Here is a 16,419-nt window from a genome sequence, read left to right as displayed (position 1 = left end):
CCAAGGGCAATGCTAATCACCTCAGCGCTGAGAAAATCACCATTACAGATCTTTTATCAGCGCTGCCAATGTCTGTGAAATGGGCTGAGTGAGGGAACTGCTGCGAGGCCAACGGGGACCAAACCAAGCGGGAGCCAGGCTCTGCTTAGGGCACGGCAAAAAACCCAGGGACCACAAAGTCAAAGCACTACGGGCACGTTTCGGGGCAGTGAGTGGTCCTGAGCTGAATGCAGAGCAGAGGGGACCGTGTCCTCGTGGTATCCCAGACAAGAGCCTGATTTTGGGGACGAGAAGAGAGCAGAGCAGCAGGGAGAAAAGGCTGAGGGAAGAGGAGAAGGGAGAGGAGCCTGCAAGCTGTGCTGGCCTGATAGGGGCAGGCTGGAACATCCAACAGAAGTAAACACGAGAAATGGGGATTTATTTAAGGAACCACAAGGGAGAATAATTAGAAAGTAATGAGATAAAATAGGAAAGGAGCTAGGCTGATTAACAGAGGAAGAGCTTCTAAGCTGCCACAGCCCCAAGGAGGAGCAGCTCGAGCCCTAGCACAGCCCAGGGTCAAAGTTGAGAAGAGCTCTGGGGGTGCTCAGCCCCCCCGGCTCCTGGGGAGGGAAACGGGTTCCCTTTGTCTCCAGAATTTGGTTCCTGCATGGGAGTTAAGCTCCTTGGCCTGGGTTTATGCAGAGCTGGGTAAAACCTGCGTCCAGCCGTGCCCCGCAGTGCAGGACGCGTGCCAGCCCCTCTGCAGGCTGCAACACCTCAGGCAGGGGTCGGCCTCGCATTGCACGCTGTGCTCAAAGCTGCTGCCTCGAAACAAGGCAGGAAAAGCACTCAGGGGTACGTGGCATCAGGGTACACGGCATCCCTGAAACAGCTCAAACCCCTCCTCGCTGGGGGAGCTCACTGCTCCCATCCCAGACTCAGCCCCACGCTGGCTCCCAGCTGGGGAGCTGCTGTAAAACAGCTGCTCCCGTGCCCCAAAGAGCCCGCAGACCTCTTCCAAAGAGAGAAAATGTTTTTTCCCTATGAGAAGCAGCTCGCTGGGCGAGCAGATGCCCAGAGAGCCACGGCATCAGCGGTTATCCGAGGTGAAACACGAGGCCAAGAAGCGCCCCGCTGCCCAGCCACCGGCCTCCTGCCCCTCTCCCCGAGGCACGGTGTCCTCCCCCATTTCTCTTTCTATCTCACATCTGTTCCGCGGGGCAGCAGCCTCATCCTTCTACTATTCCTGTACAGCTCTGCACACGTGGTGTTACATAAAACGTTCAGGGAACGAGCTGTGAGAGCCTCAGCGGGCTGTGCAGAGCTTCGCCAGCCGCCGCGAACGTCCCCGCAGCCTGGGGACACCGCAGGGCAGCCCCTGGTGTGTGGGATCTGTGTCCAAAACGCACGGCGGGCACGGCCCCAAAAGCTGCACGTTGGGCTGGGAGATCAGCCTGCCAGAAGCAGCATGAGGCTTCTCAGCCAGAGAGGAAAAAAAATAAAAAATAAAGGTTTAACTTCATTTATATAGAAAACCACTCGGTTGAGGGGAGTTGTAGCAATTGCTTTAGGATGTGTAGGACCAGATCTTGAAGCCTCGGGGCTCCAGGGGGTTCTCCCACCAGGTCCTGAGCTGCGGGAGGTGAAGCTGCTGGGCTGTATGGAGCACACGTGGGTAACCGCTGCGTTGGGACTCAGCCTCGCCGGGCTGAAAGCTGGCGAAAAGCTGGAGCCGGTTATCTGGAGCCAGAGCTTTTACATAATTCTTCCCTATTTGACTTTTACATAAGCCCTCGTAACCTGGTTTGCACAAACTCCTCGTCAGTTAGTGCTTCTTGACCTATGGCTAAAAATTACTTCTCCTGGTGGGAATATCAGAACGAGGTTCCAATTACACAAGTTTATAAAAACCTCTGGGCTATTTGGCACAGGGGGCGTTTAACGCTTGCAGCATCCCTGCAGGAGCAGGGGGGGACGGCAGGGGGGACGCAGGCAGGAGCCGAGCTCGGCCACGTGCCCCCCGTGTTACCCCAACACTGGGCACTGTGCCCTCCTCTCCCCCCCAAAAAAATAAATGCAATTGCTCCACCGGCCTCACCAAGCAATCCAATTGCTCGCAGCACTACCAGGGGGTGAGGAACTGCTCGGGCCAGCGCAGCTCCCTCGGTGGTGCACTGATTCAATCAAGGCCCTAAACCCAGCGTGACCTCGATTTTGTGCCTCAGCCGTAACCAGCGTGTAATGAAGTTACAGCAGTTTGGGCTCCTTGATGACTGTTTCATCTGAATGTTTGTTTTTGTTCTTCTTTATAAGGGACACGAAGTGAACGGAATTGGTTTCTTCTCCCGGATTTGAACACAGGTCAAGAAAATCTCAGCAACTCCATAATTAGGGCAAGAGATCTGAGGCAGCGGCTGCCTCGCTGCGGTCCCGGCTTTCATTCCTCGTGTACAACAGCAGCTCTGGACTGATTCACGAGAAATAAACCCCTGGCTTTTACTGCCACATTCAGCAGTAACAGCCCGTAACCGCAGCGTCTGCTGACCATGACAGGCTGAAAAAATCCCCACAGCAGCCAAATTGCGCTTAGGGCTGCTTTTAAGGCACAGGAGTGGTCTTCCTTGAAAACCACCAGGGGTTTTTGGTTCGGAACCATCTCAGTGCTGTGATGAAGCCCCTTCTCATGGATTAAGCTCCACCAGGCAGTGCCTGCAGGACACGGGCACAATGTGGGACCTGGGGCCAAGCCCCGTGCCCTCTCCACGCACCACGTTCACTGCCCCGAGCAATCCCCAGCTCTGTCCTCTAGATAATAAGCAACATGCAGCACCTTTTCCTGCCTTATAAAGGGGGAAAATCTGCTTTGAAAAGGGAGAGGAGACAATCCAAGGCTTTTATTTTTTTTAAGCAGCTCAGCACAGGCTGCAGCACCCGTGCCAGGTTGGCGCCCTGGCACCACTTCTCTGCCCCCTGCCCCAAAAGCCCTGACCTCGCAGGAGGAGCTGGATGCTGGAGCTGCCACGTGGGGCTGGCCCCACCACATCCCTCGCAGCAGGGCACAAGCCGTGGTCACTCAGCAAGCAGCAGTGAGGCGGAGGGGAGCAGTTCTGCTTCCCACAGCAGGAAGCGCAGGGACGATGACGGAGCGCCAGCCTCCCGGCTGCTGAGTGCTCCGGTACCTTAAGTGGATGAGTCTTCAAAGGAAGAGCAAGATTTTATTGCTTTATTGAATGGGATGACTTATGCAGCTACCAGGATGTTTCTGCCAGCAGCACCTCTCCCACTCCAGGCCAAGGCAATGCTCAGAGCTGCATTCGGGGAGCTCCAGCTGGCTCTGCCCAAGCTCCCCAGGCACCAGCTCAAAGCTGACTCCAGCATCCCACGAGCCCAGGAGGTGCCTCCAGCAGCCTCCGAGGAGGCTCCTCCTGGCTGAGCTTCAGCACTGGCCACGGGGCTGGTTCCGTGCCAGGCAAACAAAGCCGCACACAACTCCCTGCTGCAGAGATCCTGGAGAAGTTTTTACGCAGCACGACCCCACGCTGCGACACGAGCGGCTCCCCCAGCACCAGAGCTGCTGCAAGCGCCTGGCCCCAGCTCCTCCTGCTTCCCCTGCCCCAGCACATGGCATTTTCCAAGCCCCAGCACTCGGCATTTCCCCTGCCCAGCCTGCACATCGCTCCCTGGATCAGTGGCACGGCCAAGCCCCCGCACGGGCAGGAGCCGACGGAGCTGCCAAAAACCCAGAAACAGGCTCAAGGCTGCCCCGAACACTTTCCTCCTTCCTCCTCTTCTGCATCCCAGCCAGCACACTGAGGGAGAACCCCCCTCTTGACTGAATTCTGCAAATTAACTTATTTTGATCCGCGAGCTGGTAGGGGGGGCGGTGGAAGCGGTTGAGCAGTTTCATGGCTCTTTAAGCTAAAGCTCTTCATGAGGCTTTTTTTTTTTTTTTTTTTTTTTTGCAGAGATAAGCGCTTCCTAAATACTTACTGCTGAAAGATTAAGAGAATGAAAGCCTGATCCTGTTTTTCTTTGCCCAAAGAAGCGGTGCAGGCACAACGACAGCCCTGCTGCTGCCGTGCCATGGCAGGAGCAAACCATCACCATCACCCCTGGGCTGTACGCAGCTGGGGCAGGTTCTCTCCTACACGGGGGGATCCCTGTGGAAACACGGCTGGGAGCCACCTCGTTGCTTAACGGGTACAATCTCCCTCCGTGGAGATGTGGAGCAACAGATTGCAGAGCCGCCGCCACCCCGGAGTGGTTTGAGCTGCTCAGCTTTCAAGAAAGTGCCAGCCTTCGCCGCAGCACGCAGGACACCTAAATCACACTGCAGCAACACCTTCTGAGGATGCTCAAATTAAGCGTGCCTCACACAAGCGGCTTCGGTACAGTCAGCGGAGCTGGGAGGCTGCAAATTAGCAGGAGCTCGATTCAGAGCACTCCAGCTCAGCACAGGAGCTGCGCTCAGAGCCTGGATGAGTGGTGAGATGTTTTTTTTTTTTTCCCCCCCTTTCAGCGATTATCCTGATTCACGCTACCAGGAGAGTGACTGATTCCCCAAATTTTGGTACAATTAGCAATGTCACTTCCCCAGCTCCCTGCTGATTATTTAAATGCCACCCTGTGCACAGCCCCAGCCGGCGAGGTGCCATCGGCGTTCAGATCACTTTTGGCAGAGATGGATCACTTTGGTCGTGTTATCAGCCCGCTGCACCTGAAGCATCAGGTTCTGGTCCCAACACGCCACCTTCTCACGCCTTGCTTACAGACAGGAAGATGAGATTTTTGGCTTCAGAGTTAACCTTTCCCTTTTACCTACGAGGTACGAGTTGGGCTGTGGTCACTGAATGCCCCTAACCCCAGCAGCAGCAGCAGCACTGAGCCAGGCAGGTTTGCAAACGGATGCATTAATTTCTCATTAAAATCTGCTCTGTTTGGACACGATCCATGTGCAACTCAGACCACAGGTCAGACTTCAGGAGACCTGAACTCATCCCGCACATACCTCAGCAACCCTGCGCCGCAGCCCCCCACCACGACCCAGGCAGGGGCTGCGCATGGGATGCTCCACAACAAGACCTCGGTCCCGACCCGATCCCTGCCATGAGCCGCAGTGGGGGCCACCAGGGACCCGGTGCAGCCCAGCCCGAGCTCCCGCAGCAGGCGCAGGGCGCACGCAGCCCACGCCGCAGTCACGCTGCCGTGATTCACTCGCCAGCCTCCTCCAGCACGCGCTCGCCACCCGGGCGGGCTGGGGGAAGGGACTCCCCGTCAGAAGGCACAGAAAATATTTAAGCAAAACACCATCCAGAGGAAGATGGAGCTGGCACAACAAACTAATGATCTTTTCGGGTTCATTCATTAAGCAGAGGGGGGGATAAGAGAGCCAGCCACGGCGGGCTCGGTGGGGTTAGTCACCAGCGCACCGCCCTGCACGGTACCTGCTGGGGGCTGAGCTCTGGCACAGCCCGGGCTGCCTCCCCCACCAGCCCCTCTGCTCTAAAACCTCCTGCACGATCCACCACGGGCACCAACACCTCCCTGCCCGCTCCTCCTGTCGTTATCCAAACGCTGGCACGCGGCACGGAGCAGCAGCTCCTACCTGCAGCTCCTTGTCCGAGTACTTCTGGGGGTTTTTGCTTCCTTGGCTCTTCTTGCGGAGTTTCTTCAGCTCTGCCTGGCACTTGTCGAGCGAGTCGCCCTTGCTCCTTTGCTCTGTCTGGTATTTCTTCAGCGCAGCCTGGGGGCGAGAGGAAAAGGCTCTGAGCTGCTGGAGTGCTGCTGCCAGGGGCAGGCGCACGGCCACCAGGACACAGGGAGAGAACAAGCGGGGCTGTGGCAGCCTAACACCGGGGGAAAAAAACAGCAGTTTGTGTGGGTGACACATCTGGTGGCCTGGGGACCCCTCGGAGCATGGCACAGCCGTGCCCTGTGCAGGGCAGGGAGGAGCAGGAGCAAACCAGCGGGTCACTTACGCTCAGGTAGCGCGAGTCCAGCTCCACCTTCTGCTCCAGCTGCGTCAGGAGCTCGTTGTGGAAGGACTTGAGCTGCAGAGAAAAAAAAGCAGAGGGGCTGTTTGAGTGGGCTGCTGAGCCCAGAAGTAGCTGACCGCTCCCCAAAACCCCTGCAATGGGAACCGAGGGGGCCCAGGGAGGTGCACAAAGAGGGGGCTGGGGCTGGAGGGGATGCTGCTGGCAGAGGGATGGACAGAGGGACCCGGCAGGACACTGCTCAGCCACAACGCCAGCAGCTTGGCTTTGATATGAGCAAACTCTGCGCACGAGCAGATCCACGTGGGGCTGGCTGAGATCAGATCTGGGGGCTCGGAGGAGCTGGGAGGGGGTTGCTGAGCCCAGGCTGAGGAGCAGCCCCCGTGCTGCAGCACCGACGCGCGCTCACCATCTCCTCCAGCTGGTTCTGGATCTGCCGGTGGACTTCTGCCATCTGGAAGAGCACGTCTCCTGGAAAGACAAAACGTGGGAGTGGGGCTTGAGGTGCTGAGCTGAGGGACACCCCTGGTCTGGGGGCACCCCACTGGTGGGAAGGGGTCTGCAGCCAGACTGTGGGGCTCCGGGAGCGCACAGGGTACCCCTGGTGCCCACCACCTCCCAGCCAAAGCAGAGACATTTCAGACTCTTGGATGAACATTTGTCTCCTGTAGCACTGAGGAAACAGGAGGAGGACGTGCAGCAGCCTGGCCCTAATACACAACGCCCCCAGCCCCAATGGCCAAGCCACAACACCCAGGGCTGCAATCCCAGCTCCAGTCCCTGCCCTGCCACCCCCATCCCCAGGCTGGGAACGGAGCTGCAGGAGGAAGGGCTGCCCTGGCAGAGGGACCCCAGCTCGGCTTTCACTCTTCCTTGAATTTTTCTTTTCGAATGCAGGACCATCAAGCTGTGCTCCCGCCTGGCTTTTTCCTGGACAGGAAGGGCCACATCCTGCCTCAGCAAAACCCCGCGGCGGCCGGAGCCAGACGGCGGCCCCGCGGAGCGTCTTTAGGAGAGGAGCCAGGGCTACTGCTCGGCTGAAAGCAGCGGCTCCAGCTCAGCTTTTAGGGAGAGCCAAGCGCCGTCAGCTGTCTGTAAAAGCCAAGCTTGGAAGCCCAAACCCCCAGCACGGCATCTGGAGCTTCACAGGCAGTGATTTGAGAGTTTAAAGCCGTGATTTGCCGGAGCTGCGCCCACCTCGGACCCATGGTGCTGCCACCCAGAAGTGGCTGGGGGCGAGGAGCACCCAGAGCTCTCCCACCAGCAGCGTGAAACTCTGGGGCACAAAAGCAACTGGTGCGTACTGGGCCAGTCCCAGCCTGCCACTGGGTCACCCTGTCCCCAGCAGTGAGCCCCACGTGCTTGGGCACACGGGCAGCTCTCCAGCAGTGTCAACAGCGCTGGGTAACTGGGGACAGCCTGGTCCTTCGCTCCTGGGGGCTGAAGCAATTCGGACTTTGCACCCACACAGCGCGTCTCAAAACTCTCTGCAAACATTAAAATCTGAGCCCGTTGCGTCCTGGGCGGGCACCAGCCCCTCCGCTGCGTGCCCCGTGCTTTGAAAGGTGGAAAATTTGTCTCTGAGGGCTGAAGGTGCTCAGCCAGGCACAGGGAAGGAAGCGGAGCCGCCGTCCCCCTGCCCGGCCCCGCGGGGAGCAGCGATGCACAGAGCAAGGTGACACCATCCCGCTGCGCTCCCACGCCGGGGAGCTGAGCCCCGAGATGGGCGCAGCAGCGGGCAGGCAGTTAACTTTTACGGCCTCTTTGGAAGGTGCTGAACAAAGCAAAGCAGCCCACAGCGCCGAGGCGGAGCTGGCAGGGCTCTGGCAATTACGCACATCTGCGATGAATAGCTCCACGCATGAATGGGAAGGCCTGGGCAAAAGGTCACCACTACAGAGACCTCCAGGAAATTGCTCTCCGGTTGGGCTGCGGCCGCTCAATCATGGGAAGTGCACAAATTCCCACTGCAAGGGGAGCAAGAAGAATGACGTAAGGAGGGGGGCTGGGTCGAGGGTCCTTTTCCAGGAGGGTATCAGCGCATCGGTGGCTTTATTTCCAAAGCTTGTGCCATCCCCTCTCCTTTTCCCTTCCCATCTGACCAAAGCGGAGCCCCAGCTGACCACATTGGGCAGCAGAAAGGGCCAGCTGAGGGCTGGAGGAGAGCTCTGGCCACCGGTGCAGTGCAAGGAACAATCCCAGAGCAGGGCACGGGGTGCTCAGAAATACCCCATGTGCCACCAGACCCAGCAGTGGGGTGCAGCAGCACCAGCACCGTGCGGCTCTGCCCCCTGCGCTCCCCTGCCTGGGGAAAAGCAGCCGGCTCCCAGCAGCAGGGGAGGTGGCTGGGACGCCTCCCAGGACACAGATAACCATCTCTGCTGATACTTTCTCTCCTCCACCATCCCCTTTGGCTGTTATCGCAGTGAGAGTGCGGGGAGTTTCAGCCCAGGCTGAAACCCACCCCACATCAAACCGGGCAGGGGCAGAGCCGTTCCCAGCTGCACCAGCACAGCGTGTCCCACTTTGAGCTGCCCCAGGTCCACCCCAGCGTGCTCCCAAGCACTGGGGTCAGTGCTGCTGTTTTCCCAGCTCAGGCATCAGGAAGCCTCGAGGGCTGTGGGGATGCAGGGAAGGAGCACACACGGTGCTGAGCATGACACCGAGGGCAGCAGCCAGCACCCCACCGGCACGTCCCCGTGGGGAACAGGCAGTGGCACGGATCCAGCCCCCAGCCCGCAGCCCTGCTCCCGTCCCAGTTTGCTGGAGGTGCAGCGGGACCTGCCCAGTGCCTGCAGCAGCTCCATGCGAGCTCCAAGCACCCAGGCTCCGGTGCAGGAAGGCTGCTGGATGCCTGCCCGGCGTCGAGTCAGAAGGGCTTCCTCTGAGGTTCCTCCCCAGGAGGAGCCAGGGCAGCCAGTCCCGAAGAAACCCAGCCCCAGGTTTCCCATGGCAGGTTCTGTAGCCGGGAGCCCACGCAGGGCAGCAGGATTGAAGCTATCTTTGGTGCTGTGCAAAGTCTCACGCAGCACCTCCGCACCACGAGCTGCCTCACCGCTGCAGGAAGGGTACGGCCCTTGCGAGGCACAAACAGACACCTTGCCCTGACACCGCTTGGACTAACGCGGCTTGGCAGCAGGGAAGAAGTTAAACTGTGACTAAGAGACACCACCGCGGCCGGGAAGCCTGAATATTTCAAGCCCTGGCTCAGAATAGGATCTGCAGCACTGCACCAGCGGTGCACGGTGCAAGGCGCTCGCGGCGGGGCCGGCGGCACCCGGGGGCTCCACGTGGCACACCCCAGCACGGGGCCGTGCTGGGAGCTCCCTCCCACGCCACGAGCTGCCAGCACCATGCACAAAGGCTGTCTGCAGCTTAAACACCGTAATTACAGCCGTGCAGCAGGCCACAGACAGGGAAATGGTGTGGGTCACGCTGCAAAGAGCGCGAGCACCGGGTGAGCTCTGTGCCAAAACACACATCCTACGGGGCAAGAAACCCAAAGTAAGTGCTTCACCCGAGGTCACAGGCAAAGTCCCAGCAGGGTGGCAGGAGGGCAGTGGTGAGGGCTTCGCCCGTGCCAGGCTGGGCACAGCTCCCTGCAGGGACAGCCACGGCGGCGGCGGCAGCGCACGCACAGGGGCGAGAAGGCTGAGGAGGCAAAGGGAGCTGCTATTTACGTCTGTCTGACTCACAGTATCATTCTCGGAGAACTATAGGGGCTATTGTGGGCCCTTCCCCACCACACCCAGCGAGGAACAGCCGAACAGGTTGTTCCACATCCCTCAGATTGCAATCGGGCACCGCAAGCCCTGCAGGAGCCAGCTGCCCGGCCAGAAGGCAGAGCAGCAGGAGCCGGCTGGCAGCATCTTGTTCCTCAGCCCTGAGCCTACCCAGCACCTTTTTCTTCGAGCTCCATGCAGGCCATTTCCAAAAAAAGCACCAAACGATGCACAGCTGCCCCGGCAGCACCCAGCAGGGATGCTCAGTTTGCTCCCAAACGGAGCAAAAAGGGAGGCAAAACCAAGGGGTCCCGGGGCTCAGCCATCCCCAGCTCTTTCCTCCCTGCTTTAAGGGGGACCAGGCAAAGCAACAGCATTGGGATGGAAGCAGCCAAGCAGGCAGAGAGGAGAATTAGTTTGTTAAGTGGGAAAAGGTGAAGGAGTTAACAGGGCAACTCGTCTGAGCGCTGCCTCCTGAGCCATAGAGCCAAAGGTGTGCCGTGGACAGGGCTCCAGCAGTTATTTAAGGGGAGGTGTCAGCCTGTGCCTGTTCGGAACGGAGCATTTCCCACCACCACCAGTTACTGCTGGGACCAGCAGCGAGCCAGGCTGGAGCCCTGGGCTCCCACAGCCAGAGTTTGGCACCCGAGCTGTCGTGCGGATGCTTCCCAACCCGTCCTCAAAACGCACAGCCTGGCAGCAGCTCCAGCTGCTCGCCGAGATCTGCTGAAGGTCCCATCCAAGCAGATTTACAACAGAAGCGTGCTACTGAAAGCTTCCACGATCTTATTTCTCCTCTGATATTAACGCGTCTTGATCCAAGCTCATGAGATGCTGCACAAGCCACAGACAAGCCCTTAAGCCACTGAGAAAAGCACTTCTGAACTCCTGATTCAGCCAAGAAGGCTCCAGAACCTGACTTTATCAGCTCTGACATTAAATGGCAAGGCAACGTGGAGGAAGATTTGTGCATGTACAGTGGGAAGGATACAAGTATGGGAAAACAATCAGCTTCTCCTCACTGATTCATCTATTTCCTCTTCAAAAAGGTTTCATTTATTTATCGCAGCCCGAAAGGATCACCCAGGATTTGTTGCTGTTATATTAGCAACTCATCAGCATTATAATGATCAGTTCTGTTTCCAGCCTGTGTTTCAACCCATCTTGGCAAAGCTTAAGACTTTTTTTTTTTTTTTGAGATGAGGTAAAGAAAGAAGCGAAGGCTTCCCCAGACACCCTGACTCAAGAGAGGTGCAGGGCACGTTTCCAGCAGCAGACCCTCACTGGCTGAGCCATTGCTGTGCCTCTGGCCTGGGGTTAATTCATGGGCACAGAGGGGCACAGAGGTGCCCCGATGGGCACCCAGTGCCTCCAGGACCCAGGTCTGGGCAAGCAGTGGAGCCACCGATGCGCTGCTCCCCCTCACATCCCCATCTCCAGATGGAGGAGGACGCACCCCTGCCTAAAAGGAGGTTGCACCCCTGCCTAAAACCCACGATCTCACAGCTCTGCTGCTGCTGGATGGCAGAAGCCAGCCCCTGGACATGGCTCATGGACCCCACCACAGCACCAGGGGAGCCTTGTCCCCATGGGGCTGGGCACCGGGGGCGCAGGCAGGTGGCACCCCCAGGAGATGTCACTGCCACAGCTGAAATCCCAGCACTAAACACAGGCTGCGAAGAGCCAGCAGCTGCAGCCAGACACAGTTCTTGGCAGCTGCTCACCCAGCAGCCTCCATCGCTTCCCCAGGCACAGGTGGTGAGAGCAACCCGGGGAGGGAGGCTGCTCCGACAGGGAAGGTTTCAGGCAGCGAAAAGGCAACGCAGACAGAACAGTCCCCCCTGGGGCAGGCAGCTTTTAAAGGCGTTGTTTTATTCCCACACCTTGGATTTAACAAGCTCCTTTCTTACAGACCCCACTCCACGAATTACCTGGATCTCACCAGGGTGTCCTCAAGCAGCTCAGTGATGCTCAGCGCAGGGTGCCCGGCGCTCACAGGACAGAGGTGAGGGGACCACGCTCACTGCTTGGGGCCATCGTGCCCCCCGTGCTGGGAAGTTTCTGGCTAAGAACAACCTCGGAGGCAGAGTCCTGAATTTCAGGAACAATTCCTCTGGCAAATGAGGCCTTTGACAGAGCTGCAGGGGGGAGCACCCGGCTCCAGAGCACCCACCCCTTCTGGCAGTGCCAGATCGTTACCTGCTGAAGCGCATCGTTAAGTCCAACCTCAGAAGGGTGATGCCACGGGATTCCCACTGCTCCCCCACCCAGGGACACTTTGCAGGGACACCACAAGCTGCTGATCGTGGGGGGAGATGTCCTGAGAGCCGTGCTGGTTTCCCAGGCTCTGCTCTCACGGGTACGAGCAGGCACCAAGCACCACGGCCACCACCAGGCTGCTCCAGCACCTCACGGCCCCCCCAGCTCACGTATTAAACACTTTGCTGCTACCATGACCTTTGGCTCTTTGGGATCTATATCTGCTGCAGGAAGCTCCTGCCCGAAACAGCTGCAAATCCAATTAACAGATTAATAAACCTCCCCAGAGCATCGAGCGCAGCACAAAGCCTCCGCACCGCGCCAAGGCCACCGAGAGCCAGGCCAGGAGCTGGGACGTGCTTGGGCAGCCCGGGGTGTCCCACCAGGCTCTTCCCGTCCCCACCAGTAGCACCCCTGGGCTGTCCCCACTGGGACCAGCCACAGAGCCCCTCCTGGGGCACCCTGCGGGGTGCAGGTCCAGCACCCCCGGTCCGTGCGCCATGCACCACTCTCGGAGCCCGGTGTCCTCCTGCACTGGCACCGGGCAGCTCGGCAGCAGACTGGAGCTCAGAGGTGCCACGGGATACGATTTTATCGGGCAAACCGGGCATCAAAAGGCCCATTATCTCGGGGAGGCTCGCTGCAGCTGAACAATGGAAAACTAATTACTGCATTCCTTCCCCTGTCGTGGCGCCGGGCTTCACTCAGCCTCTGCTCCAAGGGGACCTTGGAGAAAAAGCAGCCCCAAAACGAAACCTTCCCCCAGCCCAAGGAGCTCTCTGCAGGTGCTGCTCAGCCCCTGGAAGAAGCGCTTTGAGCAGCATCCAGGTGATTTCAGCGCTGCATTTCTGCTGGCAGCAGCAGCACAAGGGCCAAAGGTACCCGAGCACTTTGGGGGCAGACTCAGGCTCCTTAGGAGCTTCCTAGAGCAAGTTTCCACGGATCAGGCAGTGGGGCTGGCAGCACGACAGCCCCACCGGGTGCCTGCACCCAAAAAAACCCAGGGCGCAGAGCGGATTACAACTCAAGTGCTTCATGATTGCTCGGTTTCCCGTTACTGCGTGAGATTATCCCGTCTCCACGCTGCTCCGAAAATCTGGTGGGGAATTTGTGAAACATGTGAAGCGCTGAGCACAGAGCCGGGCTGGAGGCAGCGGTCTGGCAGACACCGGGGGGGGCATCAAGGTAAGCGTGCAGCATCTTTATATTTTTTATTAAATAAAGCAAATGCCAAGCAGAACCAGCCAGCGAGCTGTCCTGTTCTGGATACCCAGCATGTTTGCAGAGGAAGGGACCACCAACCGGTGGCTTTCCAGCACCCAGATTAAAGAACAAGCTCCTCAGAGCCACTCGTGCTGCTGTGGTGTTGAGCTGGGCTGGAGGGGCCACAGCAGGGTCAGCCCCAACCCTGCTCCGGGAGGGTGCAGAGCATCAGGATCTGGGACAGATGCAGGGTTTTCATCTCCTTTCAGAGAAGATCTGCTGTAGTTTTACTTTCTATTGATGCTTTGTCCCAGAAATGGCCCCAGAAAAATACCCATGCTCAGAGAAGTGTTAAGGAGGAAACAAATCCCGGATCCTCCTCTTGGCGCAGCATCCCCTGTGCCGCCCTTTGGGGAGGAACCCACCCCCAACGGGACCAGCTCAGGCCCACGAATGTCATTACAAACAGCCCCATTTGCTACAGCCTTTGGTAAGGCATGAAACCACCCAGAGCCCAGGGCTGGCTTCCAGCACTATCAGCAGAGGGCTGATAAGCTCAAGGTGTTCCCAGGCACTGCCTTACCTTCGGCTGGCACAGCCCAGGCTGAAGCATTCCTCAGCCCGTTTGCACATCCCCATTGGGACGGGGTGGCGTCCCTGCCTCTTATCAGCTCCGGGGAACCACAGCCAGAAATGTTATCTCCGCTTTCTTCTGCGTGTGGAGCAGCTGCCACAATAAATAACCAGCAAGATCACCGCAGCAGGAGGGCTGAGGAGCAGCCGCTGGGTGTGGGTCGGGGCTAACAGGGGCTGCCAGAAATCCCCTTCCACCGCCGAGCCCCCAAAGTGCACACCACGGATGGGAAGCAGTCACCTACGAGCATTTGAAACCAACCCCAAAATATCCCGTGCACACCAGGAGAGCCCTCGCAAAGCCAGCTTTCAGGCTGCTTTCCCCTGGGAAGCAGGGCCACCAGAAGCCACGCCAGGGCGAGCGAAGCCTGCAGCTGCTCCAAAGGGGAAGCCGGGTTTGTGGCACCAGCTCCTGCCCACGCAGCTGAACCGCTCTGGGGAACCTTCCCCAGGCTTTCACTTCCAGGATGACAAAGCCACCGTGGCTTGCGGCCCCAAAGAGGCAGTGAAAGCCTCGCGAGCAGCAGAGGAAGCCCTCGAACGACGTCTGCGCAGCCTTCAGCCTCGCCTGCTGCACGCATCGCCGGCAGGGCTCTCGCTTTATTTATTAAACAGAAACAGATTGCTAGAGGCAGCTTTAATCCGAGCGATAAAGCCGGTTTCCATAGACACCTCGTGCCTCTCCATAAAAACCCAGACTACGCCAACGAGCTGCGTGCAGCAGAGCCGGAGCTGGATCCGGCCGTGGCTCCGGCACCGCACAGCACCACGAGCCCAGGGCCAGCCCCGCTGGGGGCTGCTCAGCACCCCGGGAGCCTTCACAGCCACCTCCTTGAAAATCCACTGCCTCGGATGGCAGCAAAGAGCACAACTTGTGCAGCATCTGGCCAGCGAGGCGGCAGGCGGGAGCGCAGCTGGGGCTGCACAGGGTGCTTGGAGCACCGAGCACGGCATCCCTGGGGGGACCATGAGCTGCAGAGCCCCAGGAACAGCAGCTCGCCAAAGAAGGGGAAAATGGGCACAGAGCAGCGGGACTCAGCATGTCACAGCTCGGACATGAGCCCAAGCAGGTCACCAGTGGCACCGTGCCGGGACACAGCAGGCAGGGCACGAGCAGCCCCTGCAGTGGCTCCGCTGAGCTCAGCAGGGTGCTGGGTACGAGCGCAGCTCCCACACGCTGCGATGCTGCCAGGAGCCCTGCTGCAGCACACCCAACCTGGGTAATGTCCCCAGGCATCCCCACCTCCTGCTCTTTCTCAGGACCGAAGCCCACGGAGGTGCCCAGCACTGCCACGGCTTCCCGGGGAGCTGGGGCTGCTCTGAGCCAAGACAAAAGCACCAGCGAAGCAGCTCTGTGCAAACACTTCCCCTCCGCCAGCACCACGAGCAGCTGACATCTCAGAACCCAGAGACTAAGATTAGCAGGATTTTTTTAAGCTACATTAACAGTGAAGGGAGGCACAACCAGCGTTTATATCAGGAGGATCAGCCCCACACCCAGCTCCTTCTCCCCACCAGCACGGAGCTGGTCCCATCCCCTGCTTTCAGCCTGCCCTGGACTGACTCCATCCAGCCGTGAGCAGGCGACTTACCCAGCTCCTTGGATCCTTGGCTTTCGCTGGCCAGCTCTCCCATCTTAACCAGAGCATCGAAGTATCCTTTTGCTGCGTATGTCATACCTAAGAGCATCAAAAAAAAGGCAGGTTATGGCCTCTTTCATGGCTATTACAACTTCCACGGCACTGAATAGGCGCTAAACACTAAAACAAAAAAGCTCTTACTTCAAAGGGCTTAACCCCACGGGGAGGGGTGAGACAACAAACAGGCAAAATTAGCGCAGAAAGAACACACCGAGGAGGAAAGCTAGCGCAGCAAGATTACAGAGCTATTTAGGAGAAAAAAGGTACGTGCAAGACCTCGGTGGTTTTCATTCCTGCGTAACCAGCAGCCTGCTCAGCGCTGCTCAGAAGCAGCACCGTGGAATAATTGACTATCACAGACATTCATTAGGAGTTCGGTCTTGTTTGTTGACATTCCAGCTACACACTTCACTTTAATCAGATAAGCAGGGGGTTTCCTCTAATCACGGGAACATGTTGTACAGCTCCACAGCTCAACGCCACCGGATCGTGCACCACCGAAGCGCATCCAGCATCGTTCGGTGATTAATGCGCTTCCTTCAGGTGCCCCCACAAGCTCCAGGATCCCAAATAAAGGATGACCAGAGACAGCTTTAAAGATTGCGGGAAGATCTTGGCCTCACCCAGAGCAGGGACGTGAGAAAAACAGAAGCTGGATGATCACACCGGGTCCCCACACAGCACTGCGGTAACCGTGCGCCCAGCTCCAAACTGTGACAAACCCGGCACGCTGGAAGCAGCTGTGCCAGCCAAGTGGGTACACCATGCACCAGTGGAACATTTCAGAACATTTCTGCCCCCCAGGACTGCTTCTCCCCAGTGTCTGCACCAGTTTGGAGGCCAAACATGGACTAAGTGGCAGCAGCACGCCCAAAGCATGAGCCCCACTTCGTTAGCATCATTAGGGGCTGTGCAGTGCCAGCCCGCGGTGCCCCAGGAGGACGTCACCCCCACCACAGCCACTTCACCCCCCCCCCCAGCCCCAAA

General features: G+C 58.5%; 1 protein-coding gene across 7 annotated transcripts in view; it reads right to left on the bottom strand.

The window, feature by feature from the left end:
* The window catches only part of BAIAP2 (BAR/IMD domain containing adaptor protein 2), a 41,217-nt gene that overhangs the window by 15,528 nt on the left and 9,270 nt on the right, over positions 1 to 16,419 (bottom strand). For all 7 annotated transcript variants that reach the window (XM_072025761.1, XM_038165338.2, XM_038165335.2 and 4 more), the window contains exons 3-6: positions 15,385 to 15,471; positions 6,385 to 6,446; positions 5,961 to 6,032; positions 5,588 to 5,725 (exon numbers count right to left, since the gene is read on the bottom strand). In XM_072025761.1, coding sequence (XP_071881862.1) covers positions 5,588 to 5,725; positions 5,961 to 6,032; positions 6,385 to 6,446; positions 15,385 to 15,471 — 359 coding nt within the window. The remainder of the gene's footprint in view (positions 1 to 5,587; positions 5,726 to 5,960; positions 6,033 to 6,384; positions 6,447 to 15,384; positions 15,472 to 16,419) is intronic.

This window comes from Anas platyrhynchos, chromosome 19, assembly GCF_047663525.1.
Source record: "Anas platyrhynchos isolate ZD024472 breed Pekin duck chromosome 19, IASCAAS_PekinDuck_T2T, whole genome shotgun sequence".
In the NCBI taxonomy this organism is placed as follows: domain Eukaryota; kingdom Metazoa; phylum Chordata; class Aves; order Anseriformes; family Anatidae; genus Anas; species Anas platyrhynchos.
Note: the sequence above shows the minus strand (reverse complement) of the source record. Positions and strands in the feature narration are given on the sequence as shown.